Raw genomic sequence first — 24,967 nt, forward strand, 5'->3', positions numbered from 1 at the left:
TTTCATGTTGGCGCGTTACTCGTCTGGGGCAATACGAGAAGTTGTGGTTTAAACATACTTTTTTTGGCGATAATAAAGATTGTTTTGCTAATCTCAGAGGAATTCATACATATTTTATGAGTTGGCTAATTCCTATGAATTCATACGAAGTAAATCATGATTCTCATGAAAAAAGAACAATAAAACCTAACCCTGGACCTAACCCCAGCGTCACAGGGGTCAAGGCAAATCGTAAAAAAAACGTACAAATGTGGTCTTATGATTTCATGCGAATTATCCAACTAATAAAATATGTAAGAATTCTCATGAGATAGCATTAGATAAGACACTTTTTCCTCAGTTGGGATCATTTAGGGCCGTTTATAGCTGCACTAAAACTGCAAGTAACTGTTGAGGTCCACTAAAGTTCATATGGAGAAAAATCCTGGAATGTTTTTCTCAAAAAAAAAAACTTTAATTCTTCTCAAATGAACAAAGTAAGACATAAACATCTTGGGTGACATAGGAGTGAGTAAATCATCAAAAGTATTTTTTATGAAAGCACTGTGTGCTGCTGACTACCCATAATTCTTGCCCGCATTGAACTCAAGCACTCGCTTCCATCAGATAATTGTCACAGGGAAAAGGGAGAGACACAGAGCAGCATTTAGTGTCATGATGTGTGCTGAGTTTAGTCCCCAGTGGTGGAGCTTAGTGACGCATCGACCCGTTAGCGCCAGCAGCTAAGCAAAGCTTCAGCAGCAACATTAGAGGAACCTGAAAATTGGGTCAACCTCGAATAAGCAGAAGCTGGAGAAGGTACAGGCAAAGCAGGAAAGAGAGGGAAAACTACATGAAAGCCAAGGGACATCGATTTGAATTTTGGAAGTGGTGGGGAGAAATGTAGGCCACGCATATTTTAGAAAATCCAGTTCTGGGGGAAAGCTTCTGTTTAGAAGTGGAGGATATGTCAGTCGACACGCATGTCTGCACTCAGATTCTCAATCCCTTTTCATTTGCCCCGCAGCTGTTTCTTTAGTATGTCAATATTAGATGGAGGTTTTAGCATTAGAGTTTGAACTGTATAAAGATTTAAAAAAAGATGACTCAGGTCTGTCTAATATGAAGAGGATGTAAATGTATGAAGTCCAGACAGTAGAAATTAAGAGCTCAGATATAAAAGCCGCTAAACACCACATCTGTCAAAAATTAGATAATTACATTAACTGAATGCTTTCGCACGTATTGTACATTCATCAAATATTTTCTTTTCAAATCTGATTAATCTCGGCTTCGGGCCATTCAAAAATACCAGAATTTGTTAAAAGTCACAACGAGTCCTTTAAGTGGATGAACGATGTCAAGGTGCAAAAGTTTTTATTTACCCAGTTAAAGGAGGTTTACCTTGATAAAAAATGACTTTCTTACTTGGTATGTTTGTCCTGTTTTCAGTAAAAATATCTAGAAATTCTTAAATTAAGATGCTTTTTCTTGATGAGCAAAACGACCCAAGAAAATAATTCGATCGAAAATAATTAGATCAAAAATATCAAATTTAAGTGATTTTGTGCATAAAACAAGCAATAAAATCTGCCAATGGGGTAAGCAAATTCTTTTTTTTTTAATTTAGTGTTTAAGAACAATTTTCAAGATTTTCACTTACCCCATTGGCAGATTTTTTTTGCTTGTTTGATGCACAATATCACAAAAAATTTATATTTTTGGTCTAAAAACTAGACTTTTTTTGTCGTTTTGCTCATCAGGAAAAATCATCTCTATTTAAGAATGTTTTTATATTTTTACTGAAAACAAGACAAAAAGATTTTTTTTTATTGAAAATCATTTTTTGCAATGTAAATAAATTTACAAATATATAAATTAGTGCTTAACTAAGAAAAAAATCTACCAATATAATAAGAAAAAAAATCTTGAAATAAGTTGAAAAAACAAGACAAAAAAAAGTAAGTGAAAAAGTCATTTTTTGCAGTGATATTGATTTAATTTTTGAGCTTTTCACTTTTATTCAGATATTTGTACTTAGAGGGTTTTGCAGTAAAAGAGAGTCAAATTTGGATAATACCAGTGAAATGACTAAAGTGACATTTTAATTACTGACTAATAACCTTTTCGTTACCATTAAAGTTAAATTACTGAACCCAAACATTAGAGCCTGAAAAAAATCATCATTTACAAGAAAACATGTCAGACACACTATGTCCTGTCACGACCGGCTCATAAATCGTCACAATAAGAAAAATCACACGTTGCTTTTTTAATTAAAATTTTTAAAATGAAAATATTTATTTAATAGACAATTAGTTAGCCACTCCAAAATCAACAAAAACAATATAACAAAAGAAAACAATCTGTTCTGATTGAGAAGCAAAAAGTAAAGACTGAGTGAGAAAATATTAAATGCTGTCCTCATTGCTCCACAACAGGTGGGCATAACCAACCACCCCTGATGATCACTGATCATCCCCTAAAAAAACACAAAGAAAACATACAACATACACCCTAAGTGTCGTAACAGTACCAGTTAGGTACAGATAGGTACCTTTTAGCTGCATGAATCTTTGAAGTACCCCTATGTACCTTAGAGGTACAAAGGTGCTCAACTTTATTTCTAAAAGTGTAATTTATTTCTGTATGTTTACTCTGTATGATACTTCCACAGCCATACAATGCTTTCAGAAAAAGGTTGATCTGTCTATCATGCTGACAGAACATGCAGTACATAAAATGAATCCTTGTCAGGAAAATTAAGGTTCTTATCTGAAAATATACACCTTTATTTCTTCTTATTCAGGTAGTTATTCAGTTTTGCACAGCTGCTACTTTGATTTGTAAGTGTCAGTGAAACTCCACTCGCATGGCTTTCAAAGCAGAAGTGACTTTTATTAGGTCAGCTGGTTCTTTCAGGTCAGTTCCGTTCACACTCACATGGCTATGCAGAAGACCAGTGCATGTCACACGTACACAATGAGCCCATTTCACAGGAGACCCCAATAACCTGCTAGGCTGGCACCAAACCGATATTTTGTTTAGTTGGCCAAAGTCCGCTGTGTTTGCCAGAAGTGAGGGTGAATACAGCTGGATGAGTTGTATAATGTGGAGATTATAGATTATTTACCAGCGGCCATTTGAGGGAATACGAGACATTTCATTGTCAGGTGTTTTTTAATTAGCATCACGGTTCTAGAAATGTTCTGTTGAAACGGGGCACAATTTCAAAATCTTGCACCTGGTGTCTAATAAAAACTCTTTAATTTAGCAAATTACATTTTACATTTATGCATCTGGCAGACGCTTTTATTCAAAGTGACTTGCAGTGCTATCAATATGTGTGGTCCCTGGGAATTGAACTTGTGATACCAAAAATATTAGTACTGTAGGTTCACATCGCTGTAAATAGTGTGGCTTTCTCACATTTTCTTGAGCACCCGTCTGTTTGAGCGTACACACCAGACGCAAATTCAACAATTTGTGCGAATAGATTACATACAAATCAGTGCAAAGTAGCAAATAGATGTAAACTCGTTCGCGGCAATGCAAATTGTTAAAACGCGCTATACGCCTCAAACATGTCTTCCCACAAGTTGAAAATATTCAACTCAAGATAAAAATTTGCATGACACAAAGTTAAATCCCGCAAGTAACCTAGTGCGAGGAACGCGATGCTTTGCGTTTGGTGTGAACGCAGCATAACGAAATTATTGTTACAATTGTACCTATTGGTACTTATGAAATCCAAGATAAAGTCTTATAATCTAATTATTAAAGCATCAAAGTTTGTTTTTCATCATTTATTTCACTTTAATTTCAATCTTTCACATGGTAACATTTTTACAGAATGAATCAGGAACTACAAAGATTAAATGAATTCAGTTGGTGTGGTTCAGAATTAGCCAGTCTCATTGTAGGTCAATCTTTACACGTGGCACACGCGCAAGCAATAAGATTAGCAGCTAATATGCGTTCAGTTCATGGCGCATTACACATTAACACATTCTCAGAAAGCACGGCAAGTGTAAACAGTAAACAGACTTAACCTACTTTCTCAGACAATCTGCCATTTTTATAATAACCCGGTCTCCCAACCCTGAACTCACACAAACACACCTTTCACAACGTTAGGTAAACCTAGGTTATGCAAGGTAATTCTGCAATCACAAAATGTTTTCTGGTCTGAAAATTGATTTGCTTTTGAGATGGCAAAAACAACGTATTCAGGAAAGCTTCTTGCTTGTACGCACACATACACATACCGTTTGCCACCTCACCTCAGTGAAATCTCAGGGCGAGTATGAATGTGTGAGGATTTTAGGTTTGGCCTGGGGCCGAGGGCCAGGGGCTGACCCAGCACTCTGGGGTGTGGTGACCACATGATTACACCATCCGGGGGGATGTTTACCCTTCTCACACACCACAGAGCCTTTTTATTGTGGCACATCAATCTCTGCCACTGGCCACACCACACTGACGGAGTCTTTCCCGGTACAAAGCGTGGTCGTGGTTTTAAAATTATTGCTTTTTTGTCCAGCCACGTTTTATTGTAACCCATATTGGACTTCAGTACCCGACGGCGAATCTTTAAGTTGATTGATTTCAGGTTTAATGTAAACTGATGACGCTTTTTTAATAGAGAACTTGCATGCTAATAAAATGAATCGCGCTAAATAAGAGCCAAATGCGTCCATGTAAAATTTAAGAAAAGTGAATGTCTGTGCTTTGTTTAGTTTGGCTGACTACATCTTCTCTCTTTATATAGATTATCTAGCCAAGCACGGACGGCTAAACGAACCGGAGGCCCGGCGTAAATTCTGGCAAATCCTGTCCGCTGTTGAGTACTGCCACAACCGAAACATCGTCCACCGGGACCTGAAGGCCGAGAACCTGCTGCTAGATGGACACATGAACATCAAGATTGCTGGTACTAAAGACTGTCACTATTACACTGTCCTTTTCTAAAGCCCATGTCGCCTACAAAGGTATTATAAGCAGATTTATTCTCCTCCAGACATGGTGTAGTCTGATAGTCTGATTGAAAGGTCTTTGGCACATACTCAATCGTCGGCACACTTGCAATAAAAGCGAGTAAGATGAGCAAGTTTTCTGTTGTATTTTAGAAATGTACAATTTTTCAAAATACCTTCTGCAGCAGTTGTCCTTATCCATTGCACAGCCTGTTTTATTGCTTTAGTTACGAGCTCTAAAAGCCAAAATGAAATAAAACATGAAGGCTAGGATAAACCCATTGGACATATAAACTGCCTATGGCACAGAGCCATGTAGTTTGGTCTGCTTTGCTTTTAAAATAATACTTTGTGTAAGATGTTACAGCAAGCATGGTTTTAAAATGAGGACATTAAAGGACATCTTAGTAAACACATACTGTAACAATGAATCAAGATATTCACGTGTGAGGTTGAAGATTTCACCACAGGTACAGATGTACGGACCTCAGAAAGGTTGCAACGCGTAATGCAACTTTGTACGCACAGGTACATATAGTATTAAGGCCAGAAGAGGTATTGCAAATTGCCTCAATGCGCATGCGTCAAACTTTGCAAGACTGTGTGTGTTCAACTGGGTACACCTGTGTACATGTAAAAAACTAAGTATGAAGTCATTTGCATGATTTATTCAAATCAACCTCTGTTTTGGTTTGATGATCCGAATAAGAAATTTGTAAAAATGCCACATTGTGTTAAAGTTGTTGAGCCTTAAATTTAGTGATGCAACAGTAGGTTATAAAATATTAAACTAAAGTGGTAGTCAGAATGGTTGGGTATTTTCAGGATGGAGTTTCCCTTGCCAAGTTTTTCTGAACTCACCATTATAATTATGGGACACTGTGATTTAGTTACTTAATGAAAGCTAAGCTTGAGTTTTGATTTTGTTCATTCAAGTACACAGAGGTGTATTCTGCAATGACTCGTAGATGACAACCAAGGTTCATTTTCATTTCCGTACAAAATGTTTACACAAAATAGTCTTCAGTATCGCAGCCGTGTTTCCCTGACACCTCAACCTGCTCCCTACCCAAACTCGCAGTGCTAGATCTTGAGATTTCACACAGTTTTTATTTTAGCTCTTGCACTGATGCGCCGGGAAGTGTCCAGAGCTGTCGTCCCTCAAGCAAAGGTTATCTGCCTTTTATGTTTCACTTCAAACGATTCTGACCGTGTGAAGATCGAGGGTTGACATTTTGATAAGGCGGCAAACACTGTGAAGTTGTAATCTAATAACCAGGAAATCCTGTAACTTATTGTGATAACAGATTAGTTAAAATTGTTACATCACAAGATAAAGCAAAAGTTTATCTGTTTCTCATAATTCATGTTGAATTGTTTCACTCGAATGAGCAAATATAGTGGGAGACCTCTTGAGGGTGGCTAGCGGTTAGGAAACCATACCAAAGTTGTCACGAGTTGGATCTCCAGTTTTGCAAAACTGACCTCAAGCACAAATCCAATAAATATTCATAGTTTAATAAAATTATGAGAGTCACAGCTTTTGACCTCAATAATGGCTTTTATTTAAGGTAAGACATCAAGCAGATATGGGTGTCTGTAAATTTGACTCTGCTGTAGAAGTTAAACTCCTGTTTTATTGAGTGATTCCTGTATTGAATGGTGAGTCTCACCCCTGCAATGTAGCTGCTGGACTGCCTGAAGCATTGACGTCAATTGCTTGCACTCAGTATTCAGCTGATGAAATGGGTCAGTTAAACTGACACAGACTAATCATACCGGCTTTTTACATCAGAGTGACAACGTAACCCCCGCTCGGTTTCACATTTGTCTCACAAGCTTTACATCTTCAATTTGTAACATCTCTGAATGTCACCGACTTCTCTTATTGGAAAAGAAATAAAATAGTTTTTTACTTTGACCAAATTAACCATTAAATGAATGACTATATATATTAATCTACAAAATAATCTTAAGGGGAATTTTTTTACTTCTGTGTAGAATCAAATCTTCTGCAATCAGTGTAATTGCATGTCGACGCAGACAATGACGCAAAAGTATAAATGAAAATTTGATGCGCAGCCTTCTGCATGAGTCTTACGCAAAACTATAAATCACGCTTTAGGGTTTAAAAATATCCGCATTGTGTTACTCACTCTGATTACTTGTGGGATGACTTGTTTTTCGCGTCACCCGCACAAATGTGAACAATGCTCCCCTCCATTTTCTGACACAACCGGATATGTCATTAAGCTCTGATTGGCTTGTGCAACACCTTGCAATTTCCTGCAGACTTGCACAGAAGACATGACTGAAGGGCCTTTCAGATGGAGTGCGGCAGACACGATTGTTTAGTAGAGGTCTTCTTGGGTCCAAAGAAATGTACCCGACCCGAAATGACCCGAAACACTTTTTACCTCACTTGAATAAAAATTATTTTTTTAAGAAAGACCGGACCCTAGACAAATGTGAGGAAATTTCACTGAGTTCGACCCGACCCAGTGGCAATTTTATTTTAACTCGACCAGACGTGTTTTTAAACCAGTCAGACCGAAAGAAACACCTGTGGCTTGGCAACCAATTTGGCTCAATGCTCAATTTATTTTACTTTGTTATCTAATGAAGACACCAAGGTAACTGTTAAAATGTGCGTTCAAAATTGATTAACAGGTCTGACTTAATGAAAATTAACCTACCGCCAGCCACATGATGTCACAAGCAATCTTGGCTAACCGAGGGAGGTTAGAAAAGGACTGAATGCACACACGCAAGATGTTCAGGTCTTCTCTAAAAACACAGAGCAGACCTTAGACCTGTGCATAAATCGTCTGCGATTCTCATGCGTGTTTCATCAGTAAAGCCGGTTCCTTGTTTCGTAGTAAATCGGCATCACTTGCTTTCAGATGGAGCGGCATTTACTACACAGAGTCGTATTTCACAGAGAAGCTAGGCAAATTCAATTTCATAAGCGGGGAAAATCGACTCCGATAATCTATGCGTTTTTGCCTAGCTTCTCTGTGAACTATGGCTCTGGTTGTAACGGTATGATTTTTCCACGGTATGATAATTGTCTCAGAAACTATCACGGTTTCGCGGTTTGGCGGTATTAAACACTTATCGTTATTAGCTACAATGACCCTTTAATTAATAAAAAACAGATAGGGTTTTGGGTTGAACATATGGTGTATTATATTAAACTTTTTTGGAAAAAAATAAACTTGCGAAAAAAGTAAACTTTGATTCTTAATCTTTTTATATTCTTTTAATTTTATTCTTTTAAATAAAATGATAAAATACTCATTATATTCTCTCAGAGCTGCTCTGGATATATTCATTTGTTCACATCGTCATATGGTGAGTGAAATGTATAGTTTTTATTATATGGCCTAAGTATATTCAACTAAAATTGATCTGTAATAGAAATCACTTAAATGGGCTTAAGTGCTTTTTTGTTCAGCCACTCTTCGACCAGATTTCTTGCAAACTGGATAGCAATCTTCAAGGAGTTTGTTTTTTGTATAACTAAAGTATTCCCATACTGTAGGTTTTAACCTTTTTTTTGGTGGGAGACAGGGGATAGAATTTGTAGTCTCTGACATTTCATTTGCCGTACTTTAATGAATGGAGTCTAGTAGTCACTCCGAATGAAGTTTCATGTGCATAGTAGCGCAGGTGAGATCTGCTTTATTTTTTTCCAAAACCATGTATAAGCAAATGTTTACGGTATGCTAATCGTAAAAGTTAATATCAAGGTATACCGCCATAACGATATACCGTAACAACCCTACTCTGTGCAGGCGATTTGATTTTTTTTTTTTGCGGCCGCTAATTTTGTAGCTAGTATCTAGGTACATTTCAATAGGATAGGTAAAAAACTGCAAATTGCAGGCAGTGGTAGTCCAAAAGCGGTGCTCGTGCACCCAAAATCTTGCCACTTAGATCCCAGAGCCATATGACGCATAAAAAATTTCATACAGAAATCTAAGAAATCAAGAGTATTTTAGGCAAATCTTTACCATAAGATTGCTAGCTGACTACGGCTAAGCCAAATATCGCATGTTAATATGCAATCGGGCCACACCCAATTCGCACCTCCACGAATTTGCATCTATTCACGTCTTTGCATTGACTTTGTATGTTGTCGACTAATGCATATTTAATCATGCAAAATTAAATTTGTTTTTTGGTGTGCACACCCCATTAGAGATGGCCTGTATAGTTAGGCAGGTTTTAAATGTGTCTGATCCGTTCTAGTGTTTTTCAAGGGACATTTACTAAAATCCACGTTTGCATTAAGAAACTGAATGGAGCGTTATGTAAGAATCTGTAGACATCATTTTAAAAACTATTCATGTAGTAGACACTACACATGAGGAACAGTAGAATTTCAAGTTTAATGCACTGCTTTTTTATCACGTAAACTAACAATTAAGTATCTGACAACGCAAGCAAACAAAACACTCAAGTGCCTCTCTTATCAGTTAGTTGGTTGTTGAATGAGCCTAATATATCACCGGTGCATCAGTCATGTAGAAGTGTCAGTAATGTCCTCCCACACTAAGAAGAAAACCTGGCTATCACCCCGCAAGGAGTATCATATTATTCATTTTCTGAAAGCCATATTTGGCCATCTCACACCACTGTCTTAGACTTCTGGCAGCAGTGGCTCTTATATCTAATCGCTGAGTACTTTGCAAAGCTCGTCTAACGCATTAAAGCCATTGTGAGGTGGTTATGATGATTTCCATCTGCAGGTTTGATCCTTTTACATATGCCTCAGATGTGTTCCTTTACTGGCTGTCTTTTACACATATGTAAGCAAGTAATGGAAGGTAGTGTGAATTGTGTAGCAGTTTGTGGTGTGATCTTTTTCTTCTCATTCACACAACGTTACAGTTAGTCATAGCATAAATTAAGTTGCTAAATTATTGGAAGGTGTCACTTATGGTGTTAAAAACGTTCTGCTATACCACCTTAATGTGTAGAGTCTATAAGTAATCCATATGTTCAAAGGTTTATTTCAGCATGTTTAACACCAGCCATTTCTTTTTAAGCACCTCGGTTGGCTGACACCGCAACATTGGTTAATCCAGTTGCATCAGTTTGGGGCGGGACATTTTGTCTGACCAATTAAAGAGGAGTGTCCTAAAAAAGTGTCCTTTTTATGTTTTTGTTTTTTTGCCAATATGAATTAAATGCTATTAGATAGATTATCTTTTTATAGTTTACTCTATATATTTTTTTCTTTTTAAATAAGACAATATAATGCTTTATATTACTGCTGGGCAACAATTAATCGCGATTAATCGTATACAAATAAAAATGAGTTTTTGCATAATATATATGTGTGCACTGTGTGTATTTATTATGTATATATAAACACAGAAACACACCCATTCGTTTATGTATTTAAGAAACATTTACATGTGTATAGGGATGCACCGATACCACTTTTTTGGAATACGAGTACTTGCATTTCAGTACTTGCCGATACCGAGTACTTAATAAAAAACATGATTTAAATTTACAGGTAACAGCTTTAGTCATATAATTTAACAAAAAAACAAGGGACTAGTTTTCCAGTTTGTATTAAACTCTGCCTCTTTGGACAACACGAGGCATTAACCCCTTACACGCCGCTCAAACATAGACATTTCTCAGACCGTGGTATCGATCCCTGGTATCGGGGGACTTTTAAGAGTACTTTAGAAAATGTGATATCGAGTATCGGTATCGGTGCATCTCTACATGTGTGTGTATATATATATATATATATATATATATATATATATATATATATATATATATATATATATATATATATATATATATATATATATATATATATTTATTATTTTATATTATATATACATTTTAAACAAATTATATAAAAATAAAACATTTCAGAAACGTAAACATGTGTGTGTTTCTGTTTAAATATACATAAAAATTGCACACAAAACACGCACAAATATTATGCAAAAACTCATCATTACCCACCGCTACTTTATATGTATATTCTGTATTAGAGTCATCATACTTTACTGCAAGTGAATCACACAATAGCCTCAAATACCATGTGGTAATAATATTTTTGGGTAGTGACCTCCTCGCGAGAAATGGGCCTTTTGTGAGCTTTTAGGAATGTGTTAGGAAATATGCTTTGTTATTGGAGAAGGATGTTTTAGCAGGGTGTGGACTCGAGTCATTGGTAATGTACAGCACACATCACACCTCTGGTTCAACAGTAAACGGATCTCACACAGGAATTATTATGGCAAGTGGAAGCATATTTCCCACTTCCTGTCAATTTGATGAATCACACACACCAAGTCTGTTCACTTTTTGCCACAAATTCTAGAAGTGGGCGAATTTAGAAAGACATAAACAGTTTATAAAACTGAATTTTATGTTCGTTTAATGAAAAAGTGAACATATATCTATATTGTAGGAACTAAATTATAGCACAGGATAGCTAAAGACACTATAGTCACTTAAAGCTAAAATAAGATCTATCCCCCTAAACACAAACCTCCCCCTGAGCCAAGCCTGTCAGTTTCATATCAAAACTGCTCGTCTTTCTTTTGCAGATTTTGGCTTTGGAAACTTCTTTCAGCCAGGAAAGCCCCTGGCCACGTGGTGCGGGAGTCCTCCCTACGCAGCTCCGGAGGTGTTCGAGGGCCAGCAGTATGAAGGACCCCAACTGGACATCTGGGTAAAAATGCACTTGCATTATAAGTGAATCTGTTCATGCTGCAATATGTCTGACAGTAAATGGTTATTGAGTCAGCTGACGGTTGTTTGTATTACGACCTATTCAACCTTTGAGAACTCATCTGACGTCAAAGCGTAAACCAAACACCCTGTGAGGGAGATATAGATCAGATCACGTGAAAGCCCTCAACTTGTATTTGCTGCCGTTAAGTGCGTGCACCTGTACGTTTACACAGCGTGACTCTGCAGATTATGGGTTTGAACTGACTTAAACTGTGTTTGTTTCTGCAGAGCATGGGGGTGGTCTTGTATGTGCTGGTGTGCGGCGCCCTGCCCTTCGACGGCCCCTCTCTTCCTGTTCTGCGGCAGCGTGTTCTGGAGGGCCGCTTTCGTATCCCTTACTTCATGACGGAAGGTGAGATGTTCTTCCTGCCCACAGAGCCACCAGGAGATGTTTCTGGCGGCCGTCGCTGTTTTTGCATGAAACTCAAGCTTGGTCATTTAAAATATTCCTTAAGTGCTTGGCTGCAGTTCACGTGTCTGGACTGTATAAAGCAGAACGGCTCTGGCTGTTTAAAGACCTTGAGCTGGGACATAGGAATGGGTCACTGCAGTATTTTGAGGGGTGTATTTTTATATCTATATGAGGGACAAGACTGTAAAGATTGACAGGAAGGATGCAGAAATGGGAGCTGGTAGGTAGGGATGATTCACTGCCGTCAACTGGTTGACTGGTCATTTAGCAACCAACTTGTTGACTAGTTTATCCGATTTTTTTGAGGGGAGGGGTTTTTGTGCCTTTTATTATTGACAGGTGAGTAAATATTAACAGGAATTACAGGATGGAGAAATGGGAACAGGAGCAAAACAGGACGTCAAGTTGAGAAGTAGGGATGATTCACACCGGTCAACTGGACAACTGGTTATCTAGCAAACAACTTGTTGACTAGTTTATCAGATTATTTTGGTGGGGGGCTTTTGTGCCTTTATTATTGACAAGTGAGTAAAAATTGAAAGGAAGTACTGGATGGAGAAATGGGAGCTGGTAGGTAGGGATGATTCACTGCGGTCAACTAGACAAGTGGTCATCTAGCACAGTGGTTTTCAAACTGGGGGCCGCGAGATGGTGCCAGGGGGGCCCCAGTTTTATGACATTTTATGAAATACATTAATTTATCATGAATTCTGTGTGATTAAACCAAAAAAAATAAGGCTTCCAACCAAAAGCACTACTTTTTTGTATAATTTAATGTTTTTTTTATTAAAATGTTGAGTTTTATAACAGTTTTTTGTCACACATTTTCTTTTGGGGGCCGCGAAGAATTGCACCGTACACAAGGGGGGCCACATGCTGAAAAAGTTTGGGAACCACTGATCTAGCAAACAACTTGTTCACTAATTTATCAGATTTTTTTGGGGGGGGGGCTTTTTGTGCTTTTATTATTTACAAATGAGTAAAGATTAACAAGAAGTAAGAAATGGAGAAATGGGAACAGGAGCAGCACAAGACTTTAAGCTGAGAAGTAGGGATGATTCACTCCGGTCAACTGGATGACTGCTCATCTTGCAACCAACTTGTTGACTAGTTTAGCGGATTATTTTGGTGGGGGGCTTTTGTGCCTTTATTATTGACAAGTGAGTAAAAATCGAAAGGAAGTACTGGATGGAGAAATGGAAGCTGGTAGGTAGGGATGATTCACTGCGGTCAACTAGACATCTGGTCATCTAGTAACCAATTTGTTGACTAGTTTATCAGATTTTTGGAAGAGCTTTTTGTGCCTTTATTATTCACAAGTGAATAAAGATTAACAGGAATTACAGGATGTAGAAATGGGAACAGGGGCAGCACAGGACCTCAAGATGAGAAGTAGGTATGATTCACTCCGGTCAACTGTTGACTAGTCATCTTGATACCAACTTGTTGACTAGTTTAACAGATTATTTTGGTGGGTGGCTTTTTTGCCTTTATTATTGACAAGGAAGTAAAAGTTGAAAGGAAGTACAGGATGGAGAAATGGGAGCTGGTAGGTAGGGATGATTCACTGCGGTCAACTAGACGACTGGTCATCTAGCAACCAACTTGTTGACTAGTTTATCAGAATATTATTTTTTTGGGGGGGGTTGCCTTTATTATTGACACGTGAGTAAAGATTGACTGAAAGTACAGAATGCAGAAATGGGAATGGGAGCAGCACAGGACCTCTAGCTGGGAATCAAAACCGGCATGCCGGAAGTTGGAAGTATGAGTGCTGCCCGTGAGGCCATCGGTTCAGATGGTTATCTAACTTGTAAAATGCCATAAAAGCCTTTGTAAAAAAATTGTGTTGTCAAATTAATCCCATTCAAAGCAAATCTAGTTTAGACATGCAAATGCAATCCCCAGGCATTGTGTCATGTTTTTTGATGATTTTTAATTTTCACTTGTCAGTGAGTTAAAACGAAATGAAAGAATACACCTTATGTAAACTCCACCTTAAAACATGTCTGATCAGCGACAAGTGAACCTGAAACCACCATAATTATAAAGGGCTTCCTTAAAACCACCAAGTCAACCAGTCATATAGGCAACCCCAGAATAATACATTTTTTTACATCCCTGGTTAGAAATGTTTTTTCCTGTGCCAAGTAAAAACAGAGCAGTGCACATTTACTTCATGCTCGCTTTGTAGGTCATAAATAGCCGGATTGTGTTCCAAGGAGACAGGGGAGAAAGAAAGCTGAGGTGAGACGGAGCAGAGGGTAAGAAGGGGGGCAGGTTAGACTATCAGGATGACAGAGAGTCAGTTCATGAAAGGATCTGAGAGGCAGGGCCACAGGACTCTTGACGTAAGACTCTGTCACATTCGTTCATTCCGTGTGAGCTTTGCCCGCTGTGATTTAAGCACGGATCAGGTAACCTACCGCTGCTGCCAGGGTCGCCCCCTGATTGGAAAGGAGGGGCCGGTAGTAAGGGTCAGTTGGTTTTTTAAAGACATTTAAACAATTAAGTCATGTTGAAAATGTTAGAGTGTAACTCGAACCCTCACCGTTCTACGAGTAAGGCTGTGCACCCTTCCACATATGCTTTTCTTTTACATTTCCTCCAAACGCTGTCTCTAATCATGCTGGATTTTGGCCCTACAGAGTATGCACCCCACCTTAATGTACACTCAGCCAAGACTGCATGATTCACACCATACGCTGTGCAGTTAAGGAGAGATTTGTGTGGTGTCGAGGGAGAAGTTTTGGAGAAGTGCATTTGGTGTGTTTAAATCATTTTTGTGAAATATAAATAAAGAAGAAAGAAATTTAGATAGACTTAGGAATTTAGGGATATAAAACAGGGATTTGTTACAGATGATTGTTCCGTATTTTTTGTTACAAGCTCATGTAAACCAATCTGTCATTTACTCTTTTCTACATAAATACATATTACATAATGGTAAGAACATTCTGTGAAAATATAACCTTGATATCTTTAATAATGACTCAGTTATGTTTGTTCCACGAAAGCCTATGTTGAGTTTATGTTGTATGAAAGTTTATGTTGTTACTGCTGAAACCGTCTATACCAAGTTGTTGAAAAAGTTTTCACTATTCAGAAACAATACCTTTTGAGAGAAAGAGATTTTTGTTTATGTTGTTTTTATTTTTTTTATTTTTTTTTTTTTTAAATAGAAGAGGTACAGGGCGGGATTATCCATATACAGGATTGGGCGGGTGCCATGTGGCACCTTGCAATAGGGGGACAACAAGGGCTACAGGCTGCGACCAAATAAAGTTTTTGACACCGCGCGAGCAGGTTTTTTACAAGTACTCGATTCTCGAATGCGCAATCGGGTTTTTACCACTCATTTGCATGAAGCTTCAAACGTTTTTTGTCCCATGCACTCAGTTGAATGTACTGATGGGTTTATGCGGTCCGGGTAAAATCAACACATCTCACTCAGAACCACGAGAAGACTTTTACTAGACTTTTGACTAGACTTCAACTTCTGGATATCAACTTAAAATGCTTCATAAAATGTGATCTGAAGTCATTAATAATGGGCTCAGAGGCTGTTTACACTTGGCATTAACATGCGTTTTCATCAATCAGATCACAACGTTAATGCCAGGTGTAAACGGTGTTCAAAACGTTTTGAGCTCGTCCACTTTCGACCACTTTCAACCACATTCAGAGGTAGTCGAAACCCCTTTCGATCGGATTGCTTTTGTAGTCTAAACACACATGTGGTTGAATGTGTTTGAACAGCAACACGCGACCGCCTTCCCTCCGCCCATTTATCTAATCTGAGGTACTAAACACAAGTTTTACGACTTTTCTGACTTCTGGCGTGAACATACGGTGAACAGTGCTATTTTTAGCCTTTCATTGATAAAACTAAAGCGGCTGATCTACGTAGTTTCGTTTTGAAAGCGTGTGAAAGTTGCGCGATCCTATTTCATCAATTGCGCTGAAATATCAGAGAAAGCTATAACATATACACGTACAAAACATTGTGCAGCATGTTTACTTGCTAAACAAGCAGCGGACTCCGACATAATATTAGTTCGCGTCCATATAAACTCATAATTACTCCCACTCGCGTTTGAATGACAGCAGAGACTCGCCCACCGTCTCACAGACCGCCCCCTCACAGTATTCAGGACAGAAGCGGTCGAATGTGGACAAAAGAGACGGATTTAAATACCAGGTGTAAACGTAATGTGTCTCTCTCGTCCAATTGTGATCTGATCGATGAAAACACATCTTAATACCAAGTGTAAACAGCCCATCAGATGCAAAAGCCGCTAAATGCCACCTCCTTCAAAAATCAGATTATGATATGATACCGAATGCTCTTGGACTGTATTATACCTTCATCAAATACTTTCAAAATCTTCAAATTCGCTTTATCCTGGACTCAGGCCATTCAGAAATACTGCTTTGTTTGCAGAATCCTTAAAAAGTAATTTACAATACAAAACAATTTGTCAGATTAGAATAAGATCCTATAACCGTGGGTTCACACCAGCTGCGTTTGAGGTGTCAAATTCACGTCTACCGCGTCTAGTTTGCCGCTTGAACATTTTGAGGTTTCTCGCTTCATTCGCATGTGAAATTCTAGTCGTCATGACATTCACACGGAAATTTGCGTCATGGGAGGGGCTTCTGCGACTCACTTGCTTTCTATAATCACATCACTACTAGAGCAAGCTCCTGATTGGTTATCGAAGCAAATTTCAAATTTTTCAACTCGCATGTTTCCTGTGGCAACGCTCAATTCATTCGTGCCGCCAGACCTCCAGATGCGCATCAACGCGTCTTCACATTGACATAACATTGAAATCACTCGCGCTTGACGCCTCTGCAGCGGCTGGTCTGATCGCAGCATAAGTTGTTGTTCTCTTTGTCAGTTCAAGTTTAGTTTTATCTTCTATAAATTTCCACAATAGAGGGTTTTTTTTTTTTGTATAGCACATTTTATATTATTACATCCTTAAGAACAGTTGCTCCACTGCTTTCCTTGTTTCTTATAAGTAGCTTTGCGTACGTGTCTGCTAAATGTGACCATAAAATTCAGACCAAAGTCTTACGATCTGATTATGAGTTTAGGAGCATCAAAGTTGAATTTTAATCATTTCAACTTTTTACATGACTGGACTTTATGACTATGTAGGATGGTTTTATGTAGAAAACAGTAAATCAATAAAAAATGACTAGATCAGACCGGTTCACAAATGCATAAATGTAAACGCCTCTATGTACTGGCACTAGGTCAATGTTCTATAGGCAAAAGTTGAACTTCTTGTTTAGTGTATATACAGATATTCAGTACAGGCCAAAGTTTGGACACACACACTCGTTCTTTATTTATACCATATAACATAATAATAATAATAATAAACTCATCCAAACTATGGCATAACACAAATGCAACTTTGGAAATTATGTTGGTGACTAAAAGCATCTTATATTTTATTATTGGAAGTGCAGTCACCCTTTGCTGAGAAATTGTTAAACCGTCATTTTTTTAAGAAGCTTCTTAAATTTTCAATTTAGGATAAATTTTAAAGAGTATAGAAGGAGTTCATATTTATTCTGGGCTCTTATTGGCTGCTTTTTCTTTAATATTCAGTGTAAGTCATCTATTTAAAAAATAATATTTTAAAATAAAATTTACGTTTTCTAATAACAAAAATGAATCCATTTGGCACAGGTATATTTTTGTCTGCAAAAGTAATTTTAAGCATTTAACCATACACCTTCAGCTTAAATGATTTTTTAGAACATTTTAGTCAAGTGTGTCCAAACTTTTGGCCTGTACTGTATGTTCAGAGAAAACCAAACAATACCAAAGCAACACTGTCGAACATGAATGGAAAGAGTAAAATGGTGTGAAGCTTCTTTGAACAGCGAGGATCAAAAGATTTTACAGTCAGTGTAGAAGTTGGGTCATGTTTCAGAGATCAGACACAGGAACCAACGAGTTACATGAGTGCATGAAACAGATGAAAGTAATCACAGAGCTGGGCTAAAACACAATAAAGTGTACAGTTATAATCTCCCACTGAAGCAAAATATAAATAATATTTCTGAACTAAAACATTTATAGAGAAAAGTGCATCTTTACCAAACATTAAGGTTCTTATCTTTACAGTAGATCACCTCTTATGAGTTTCCTATGAAATCACATCACTGTTGTACTGTAACTAGTGGGTTAATAATCTCTGATGCCAGTGACAGAGTATTGTGTTAACAACGCAAAGGTTGTGAGTTTAATTCCCTCTACCTGCTTTGAAAAAAAGTGTCTGCCAAATGCATAGATATACGTTTGCTGTTCTAGCTGAAGAAGTGTATCTGTGGGATTCCCTCCAGTGTCTCTGGTCTCTCTAGTGACCGTAAATACGACAGATAAACAGGATGAGTGAGTCTCTGTTAGCACTGAGCTTTCTAACACACAGCCCTCTTGTGACCTCAGTTTCATTCAGCCCAGCTGAGTCACACACCATCATTTGTCAAGGGCACAGGCGGCAGACAAAAGACCTTGTGCGTTCTGGGATGAGATCATGTGTTTTAACTTTGTCTTTGTCCAGTCCCTGGTGTTCTCTCTCCTTGACAGTGAAGTATTTATTGAGCTACTTTTCGTAGGGGTTGTAGACATCCAGTTTCACGAATCATGTCTCAAACGGTGGACGGCACATGCTGTCACCACTTCAGTGCAGCAGCCCAAACTTTATGTCTTAGATGTGGCAGTGTTTGCGCTGAGGCAAACACACAGTGACCTTTACAGCTTAAGATTTCACAGAACCGTTGTTCTTACTGCTAAGACAAGCACAGATCTCACCATTATGTGTACATTTACGCATTTGGTCGATGCTAGCAAAAGCACATGCAAAAGATGTAATTGTGCTTTCTGTAGCTAAAGCAGTAAGTGTGATGCTAGCAATGCTTAGATTATGGGTTTGAATGAAAGAACCTGCCAAATAAATATATAGCTTAGATGCAAATCCGCTAAACGCCACATCCCTGCTGGAAAAACCAGCATAGATCAGCATAATTCCCATGCTGGTCCATGCTGGTTTGGTGTTGGTTTAGCTGGTGGTCAGTAAACAACAGTAAAGGCTGCATGAGACAAACACATAATATATAGCCAAAATTACCTCGGATATCCACTCTTCAATGTAAATGTATGGTGATTTTGTCAGATGTTGTCGCTTTTATGAATCAGAATTTTAGCAGCAGTTAAGGTAACAGCTGGTTGGATTAAACAAAAAGTGTTATTGGGTCGTGTTTAGTCACCATTTTCTACTTTTTTATGTCTGACAAAAAACAGAAAATATGTTAAAATAGCATTCAGTTGTGTTAAAATACAATATAACAAAGTGCCAACACTAGATCAACCGCAAACACAGTGTGATGAGGTCACAAATATGCTAATTTGTGTGTGGTGTCATCAGCACTAGGGATGCACCGATACCACTTTTTTGGAATACGAGTACGAGTACTTGCATTTCAGTACTTGCTGATACCGAGTACTTAATAAAAAACCATGATTTAAATTTACAGGTAACAGCTTTAGTCATATAATTTAACAAAAAAAAACAAAGGACTAGTTTTCCAGTTTGTTGTAAACTCTGCCTCTTTGGACAACACAAGAGGCATTAACCCCTTACACGCCGCTCAAACATAGACATTTCTCAGGCTGTGGTATCGATTCCAGGTATCGGGGGACTTTTAACGAGTACGAGTACTTTAGAAAAATGTGGTATCGAGGCCGATACCAGTATCGGTATCGGTGCATCCCTAATCAGCACCACAGTCTCTCAAACTCCTATGGGAAACACTGGCTCATGATATGTCATTAGCATGTACAGAACTCTTATTATTCATCTATAACTAAATAAATACAGTTTTACATTCTATGGCACCTTTAATGGTCCCGTTCTTTCCGTGTTTTTGAAGCATTGATTGTGTTTACAGTGCGCAATAACACGTGTTCATGTTTCACGTGTAAAAAAAACGCCGTATTTTTTACACAATTTATTTACTTCTATACCGCTGTTTTTTTCCTAAAAACGGGCTGATGTGTTCCTTGTTTTATGAAGTCCCTCCTTCAGAAATGCGTATTGAGTTCTGATTGTGTAGTTTATTAAGTGTGTTGTGATTCGACAGCAGCTTAGCTTAGCAGAGCCGTTTGAGCCAAAGCTGGCGACTGACGTATTCCTGTGGGCGGAGTTTAGTCAAAAACTCTTATATTGACGTCATTAAAGCAGGAAGTAGAGGGCTGTAGTCCAAACAGCCATTCACTGTAGGCTTTGAAAGGGGAATTCTGTTAAAGAAAATATATCGCCTGGCAGTGAACGTTGAGCTTTATCATTTTGCAGGTATTACTTATGCTCTAACAGCAACATTATAGACGGTTTCATCGGACGCACGTGATACACGTCTGGATCTGAACCTTACTTCTGGTTTCGTTTTTTTAATGGTCTGACTAGCTACTAAACTGATCTCTTGAACGAATGCCTCGTGGAAAATAACAAATGTTTTGGTTTCCTATGTAATCTATGTGTTGTTTTTTGCTTGTTATATAAATAAACTACGTTTAAAGAACTTTGTTGTTATTTATTCTTAGCGGAGTTTACCGGAAGTTACGTGCGGACCGCGACAGCTGCTTGTTTATGTTGTTACTGCTGAAACGGTCTATAAAGTTTGAAAAATGGTATCAGGAAGAACGTGACCTTTAAGCCTTTCAAAACTTCCTTTCATCAGTTGATCACAAACAGATAATTGTATATTAAAATGGCATCATATGATTGATATGTCTACTGAAAGCAATTTGATACATTTGTGATGGAAACTAAGAATATTTTGAGCTAATTTTGCGAAACAGATCTGAGCACTAAATTTACGTGTTGATAATGTCAAATCGAATTTTTTCTTACGTGTCTCGTGACATGTTTTGTCAGAATACACAAGGGAATCAATAGATTTGGCGTTATTGTTCCCATGTTTAGGCCGTGCTTAGATCTTTTTGTTTACATTTCAATTTTGTTGAAGGTCGAAATAGTAATCATTTTCTCTCACAAATGAAACGTGTGGGATTGCATGTGTATGAGTAAATGACTTAAAGGGACACTCCACTTTTTTTGAAAATATGCTCATTTTCCAGCTCCCCTAGAGTAAAATATTAGATTTGCACTGTTTTGGAATCCATTCAGCCGATCTTCGGGTCTGGCGGTAACACTTTTAGCATAGCTTAGCACAATCCATTGGATCTGATTAGACTATTAGCATCGTGCTAAAAAAATAACCAAAGAGTTGACTCTTCTGTAGTTACATTGTGTACTAAGACAGACGGAAAATTAAAAGTTGTGATTTTCTAGGCAGATATGGCTAGGCGCTATACTCTCATTCTGGAGTAATAATCAAGGACTTTGCTGCCGTAACATGGCTGCAGGCGGCACAATGATATTACAGAGCACCTGAAAATAGTCTCCTTAGTAATTTTAATGGCAGGGTACTATTTTCGGGCAGTGCGTAATATCATTGCGCCGCCTGCAGCCATGTTACAGCAGCTTGATTATTTTAGCTATGCTCTCTAGGGGATCTGGAAAATTAGCATATTTTTTTTGAAAGTGGAGTGTCCCTTTAAGAATTTATAAATGTTTACATTAACTATTCATTTAATACCAAGTATAAAAAGATGCAAGGAGCTCACTCTTTATTTGTTTTTCATATGTAGACTGTGAGCATCTGATCAGGAGGATGCTGGTATTGGACCCCTGCAGGCGTCTGTCTATAGGACAAATAAAGGAGCACAAGTGGATGGTTTTGGATGTGCCTGTGCAGAGACCGATGTTATATCAGCAGACTGCTGAGGGAGAGGGCAGGGTGGGAGAATACAGTGAACAGGTGCTCAGGTTAATGCACAGCCTGGGCATTGACCAGCACAAAACTATAGAGGTGAGGCCACACCCACAAATGACTACTTAAGATAGTTATGTGTAATTGACATGACAGCAAATTCTATCAAAATTCACTTTATTTTAAACAGCATTTTACTCATTTTACTTTTTAAATCATTTGTTGGACACTGTAGGACCATATCAAATGAACTTTTAAAAGGGAAAAATGTATTCAAAATAATAAAAAATAAAGTTTCCCTTATCCACTAATCTATAACTATATTTTTAATTGTATTGACGTTTATTTACAAAGTAGAATAGACATTTTATGCTTCAACAACTCTCATACTATTGCCTTTTTTGCACTAAATTAAACAGCTCCAAAAAGCCAAAGCTCCCTTCCTAATTCACTGGAAACTATGCTGTGAAAACAGGTCATCCAGAAATCATCACTGTCTTGACGTCACAGTCATGAGATCATTAACATGTTTTTACATATCAATGCCTGTTCATTATTCAGCAACATTTACTCATCTCATGAGACTAACCAGTCATAACAGGCCATTTATGCATATATTATTAGTCTTTAAGGTGCAATAGCAAAACCAGTCTGTTTAATTCTGCTGAAGTTAAAGATTTGATGGACTGCATTGAAAAGCTAAATGCTAAATGAATTCTGGTACAACTAAATATTTTACTTTTGCAGTCTCTTCAGAATAAGAGTTACAATCATTTTGCTGCTATCTACTACTTGCTGGTTGAGAGGTTAAAGGCACACCGTTGCAGTTTCCCTGTGGAGCCCAGACTCGACGCCCGCCAGAGACGACCCAGTACGATTGCCGAGCAGACCGTCGTCAAGGTAACCGTTTTCGGTTTGCTTCTGAAAATGAAAATATTAACAGCAGTCCAAGCCATTCGTTTCTCATCTTTTCCTTTGTGCTGCAGGCGAGCAGCGCTGCTCCTCAGGTGAGCTGCCTTCCTCAGAACGTACGTCTGCATCGATCCCCGGCGGTGCCGCAAGCCTCCGCGGACTCCTTTACATTCCCACAATCGTCCTGTGCTGCTGATCACGGCCTAATGGAGGAAGAGGTCGGAACTCCAAAAGTAAGTGACTGACACACCTTGCATTAAAACATCATACAAAACCCAGTCCAACCAGCCAGTTGTTCAGGACTTGCTGGGCTGGTAGCAGACCTTTTATTGTTTCTACATTAAAAGACGGCAGATGTGTTATAGCGGACCATTGAATCTTAGTTCAACTCACTTTTTCCCTACATTGCTATTAAGCAATTTCAGTCCATCCAAGGTCAGGCAATGGGTCTGGCTGTTTGCTCAAGCCCCTCATCACGCCCGCTCCCCGAGGAGCCTTTTGTTCAGCGTCGTTCCTGACAGGCGGCCAGATCCACTGCCAGCTTGGCATACAGCACCGGAGCCAGCCAGCTCTATCGCTCATAAAAGTCCCAGCTACCCCATCCTGTTTTTATCTGTCTGTCTCTCGGACCGTCACAAAGAGAGTCCGCTTTGATGTCGCCGTCTCTTAATAAAGTCTCTTTTCTCATTCATGTCACTTGGGGTGTAGTTGTATACTTTAAAGGTGCTTAGTTTCCTCATTTTAGTCTCTGTCTCTTTCTGATGGTGAGGTGACCGTGTGTCCCCTCGAGGCCGTTCACAGCTGCTTGGCTTACATAAGCAAGTGTGACTGCGGTCGTGACACATTGGACGTGACAGCTGTCCATTCGCTCCGGCTTAATCCTTCCACTCTCCCTCTCGGAAAATTCCTTTAAAATCTTTCATTTCTACAATCATAATTTTGGTATGTATGTCCCTCCACCTCTCCGCCTGGTTGTTATTGAGAACAGAGAGGGAAATTGTGGCACTCTTTTTAGTAAAAGAACATCAGATCTGATGCTCGATCTTGGATTGTACAACGTGACCCCTGGGGGAGAGGGGGCCGCTGGGATTACATAATTTGTTTGGAGTCAACATGATCACACTGTTTGTGCGTGACTACGGAAAGGCCAGGCGCAATGATTGGCCGAGGGCAGAACGAAGAAATACAGATCTGTGGCCGTTCTTCTCAGCGTGTTGGGATCACAGCATTCCTGGCACAGCGTGCCACAGGAAACTCGTCCCAGGAATGGTACAACTTCGACGCAGACCACTTCATGACTGTAGTTTCTCCAGGCGCTCATCCAGATGATCCATGTCGGTTAAGTGTGTGTGTGTGTGAGCATATGCATGTGTGTGTAGTCTGTCTGCGAAAGCCTTTCACTGCCCTTCTAGCCAATACATGCTTCCTGTCCCCGCATTCCAGACTTCCACACCCCTCCTCTCTGCCTCGCTCATTCGTTGGGGCGAAAAGCAGGAGAGAAGGAGAGACGGGAGAATGAGGCTTCTGTTTACATGTACTCAATCCGAGGATGTGTTGATGAAGCCCAGACCGTCAGCGTGTACAGCACGTTAAAGTTAACATGCGCTGCTGACTGGGTGGATTGCAGGTGACTTATGAGGGCAGATAGCAGATTAGAGCTTGTTCTGTGGAAATATAATGCTTACAGGCATGTGGGTGAAACGCCTTATCTACACGAAGAGCGACAGGCCGTACAAAACAAATGAGATGCACAGTAGTGGCCAGAAGTGATACATTTTTGCTTTAAATGCCCCTTCGGTTAGATTAAATTTTCAAAATATGAGGTTTGTGGTATAAAATGGACTCTAAGGGCCAGATTTACTAAATGGGGCAAATAAGCGCAAGAGCGCATTTCCAAAAAGCGCAGATGAGAGTCGGTCAAGCGCAAAGTAATTTAAGACATGCTTTTTTTTCAGCGTTAACTCTTTCCCCGCCAGCGTTTTTTTTATTTGCCAGCATTTTTCATGATTCTCACAAAAGTTTAATGCCTTCCAGAAATTGTTTTTCTTTAAATATA

At 38.7% G+C, this 24,967-nt stretch overlaps 1 protein-coding gene across 1 annotated transcript in view; it reads left to right on the top strand.

The window, feature by feature from the left end:
* The window catches only part of sik2b (salt-inducible kinase 2b), a 44,196-nt gene that overhangs the window by 7,982 nt on the left and 11,247 nt on the right, over nt 1-24,967 (top strand). The window contains exons 4-9 of the mRNA XM_065281225.2: nt 4,751-4,912; nt 11,546-11,670; nt 11,961-12,084; nt 21,878-22,098; nt 22,747-22,899; nt 22,986-23,144. Of these exons, the coding sequence (XP_065137297.1) occupies nt 4,751-4,912; nt 11,546-11,670; nt 11,961-12,084; nt 21,878-22,098; nt 22,747-22,899; nt 22,986-23,144 (944 nt within the window). The remainder of the gene's footprint in view (nt 1-4,750; nt 4,913-11,545; nt 11,671-11,960; nt 12,085-21,877; nt 22,099-22,746; nt 22,900-22,985; nt 23,145-24,967) is intronic.

The sequence above is a fragment of the Paramisgurnus dabryanus genome, chromosome 8 (genome assembly GCF_030506205.2).
Source record: "Paramisgurnus dabryanus chromosome 8, PD_genome_1.1, whole genome shotgun sequence".
NCBI classification, from domain to species: Eukaryota; Metazoa; Chordata; class Actinopteri; order Cypriniformes; family Cobitidae; genus Paramisgurnus; species Paramisgurnus dabryanus.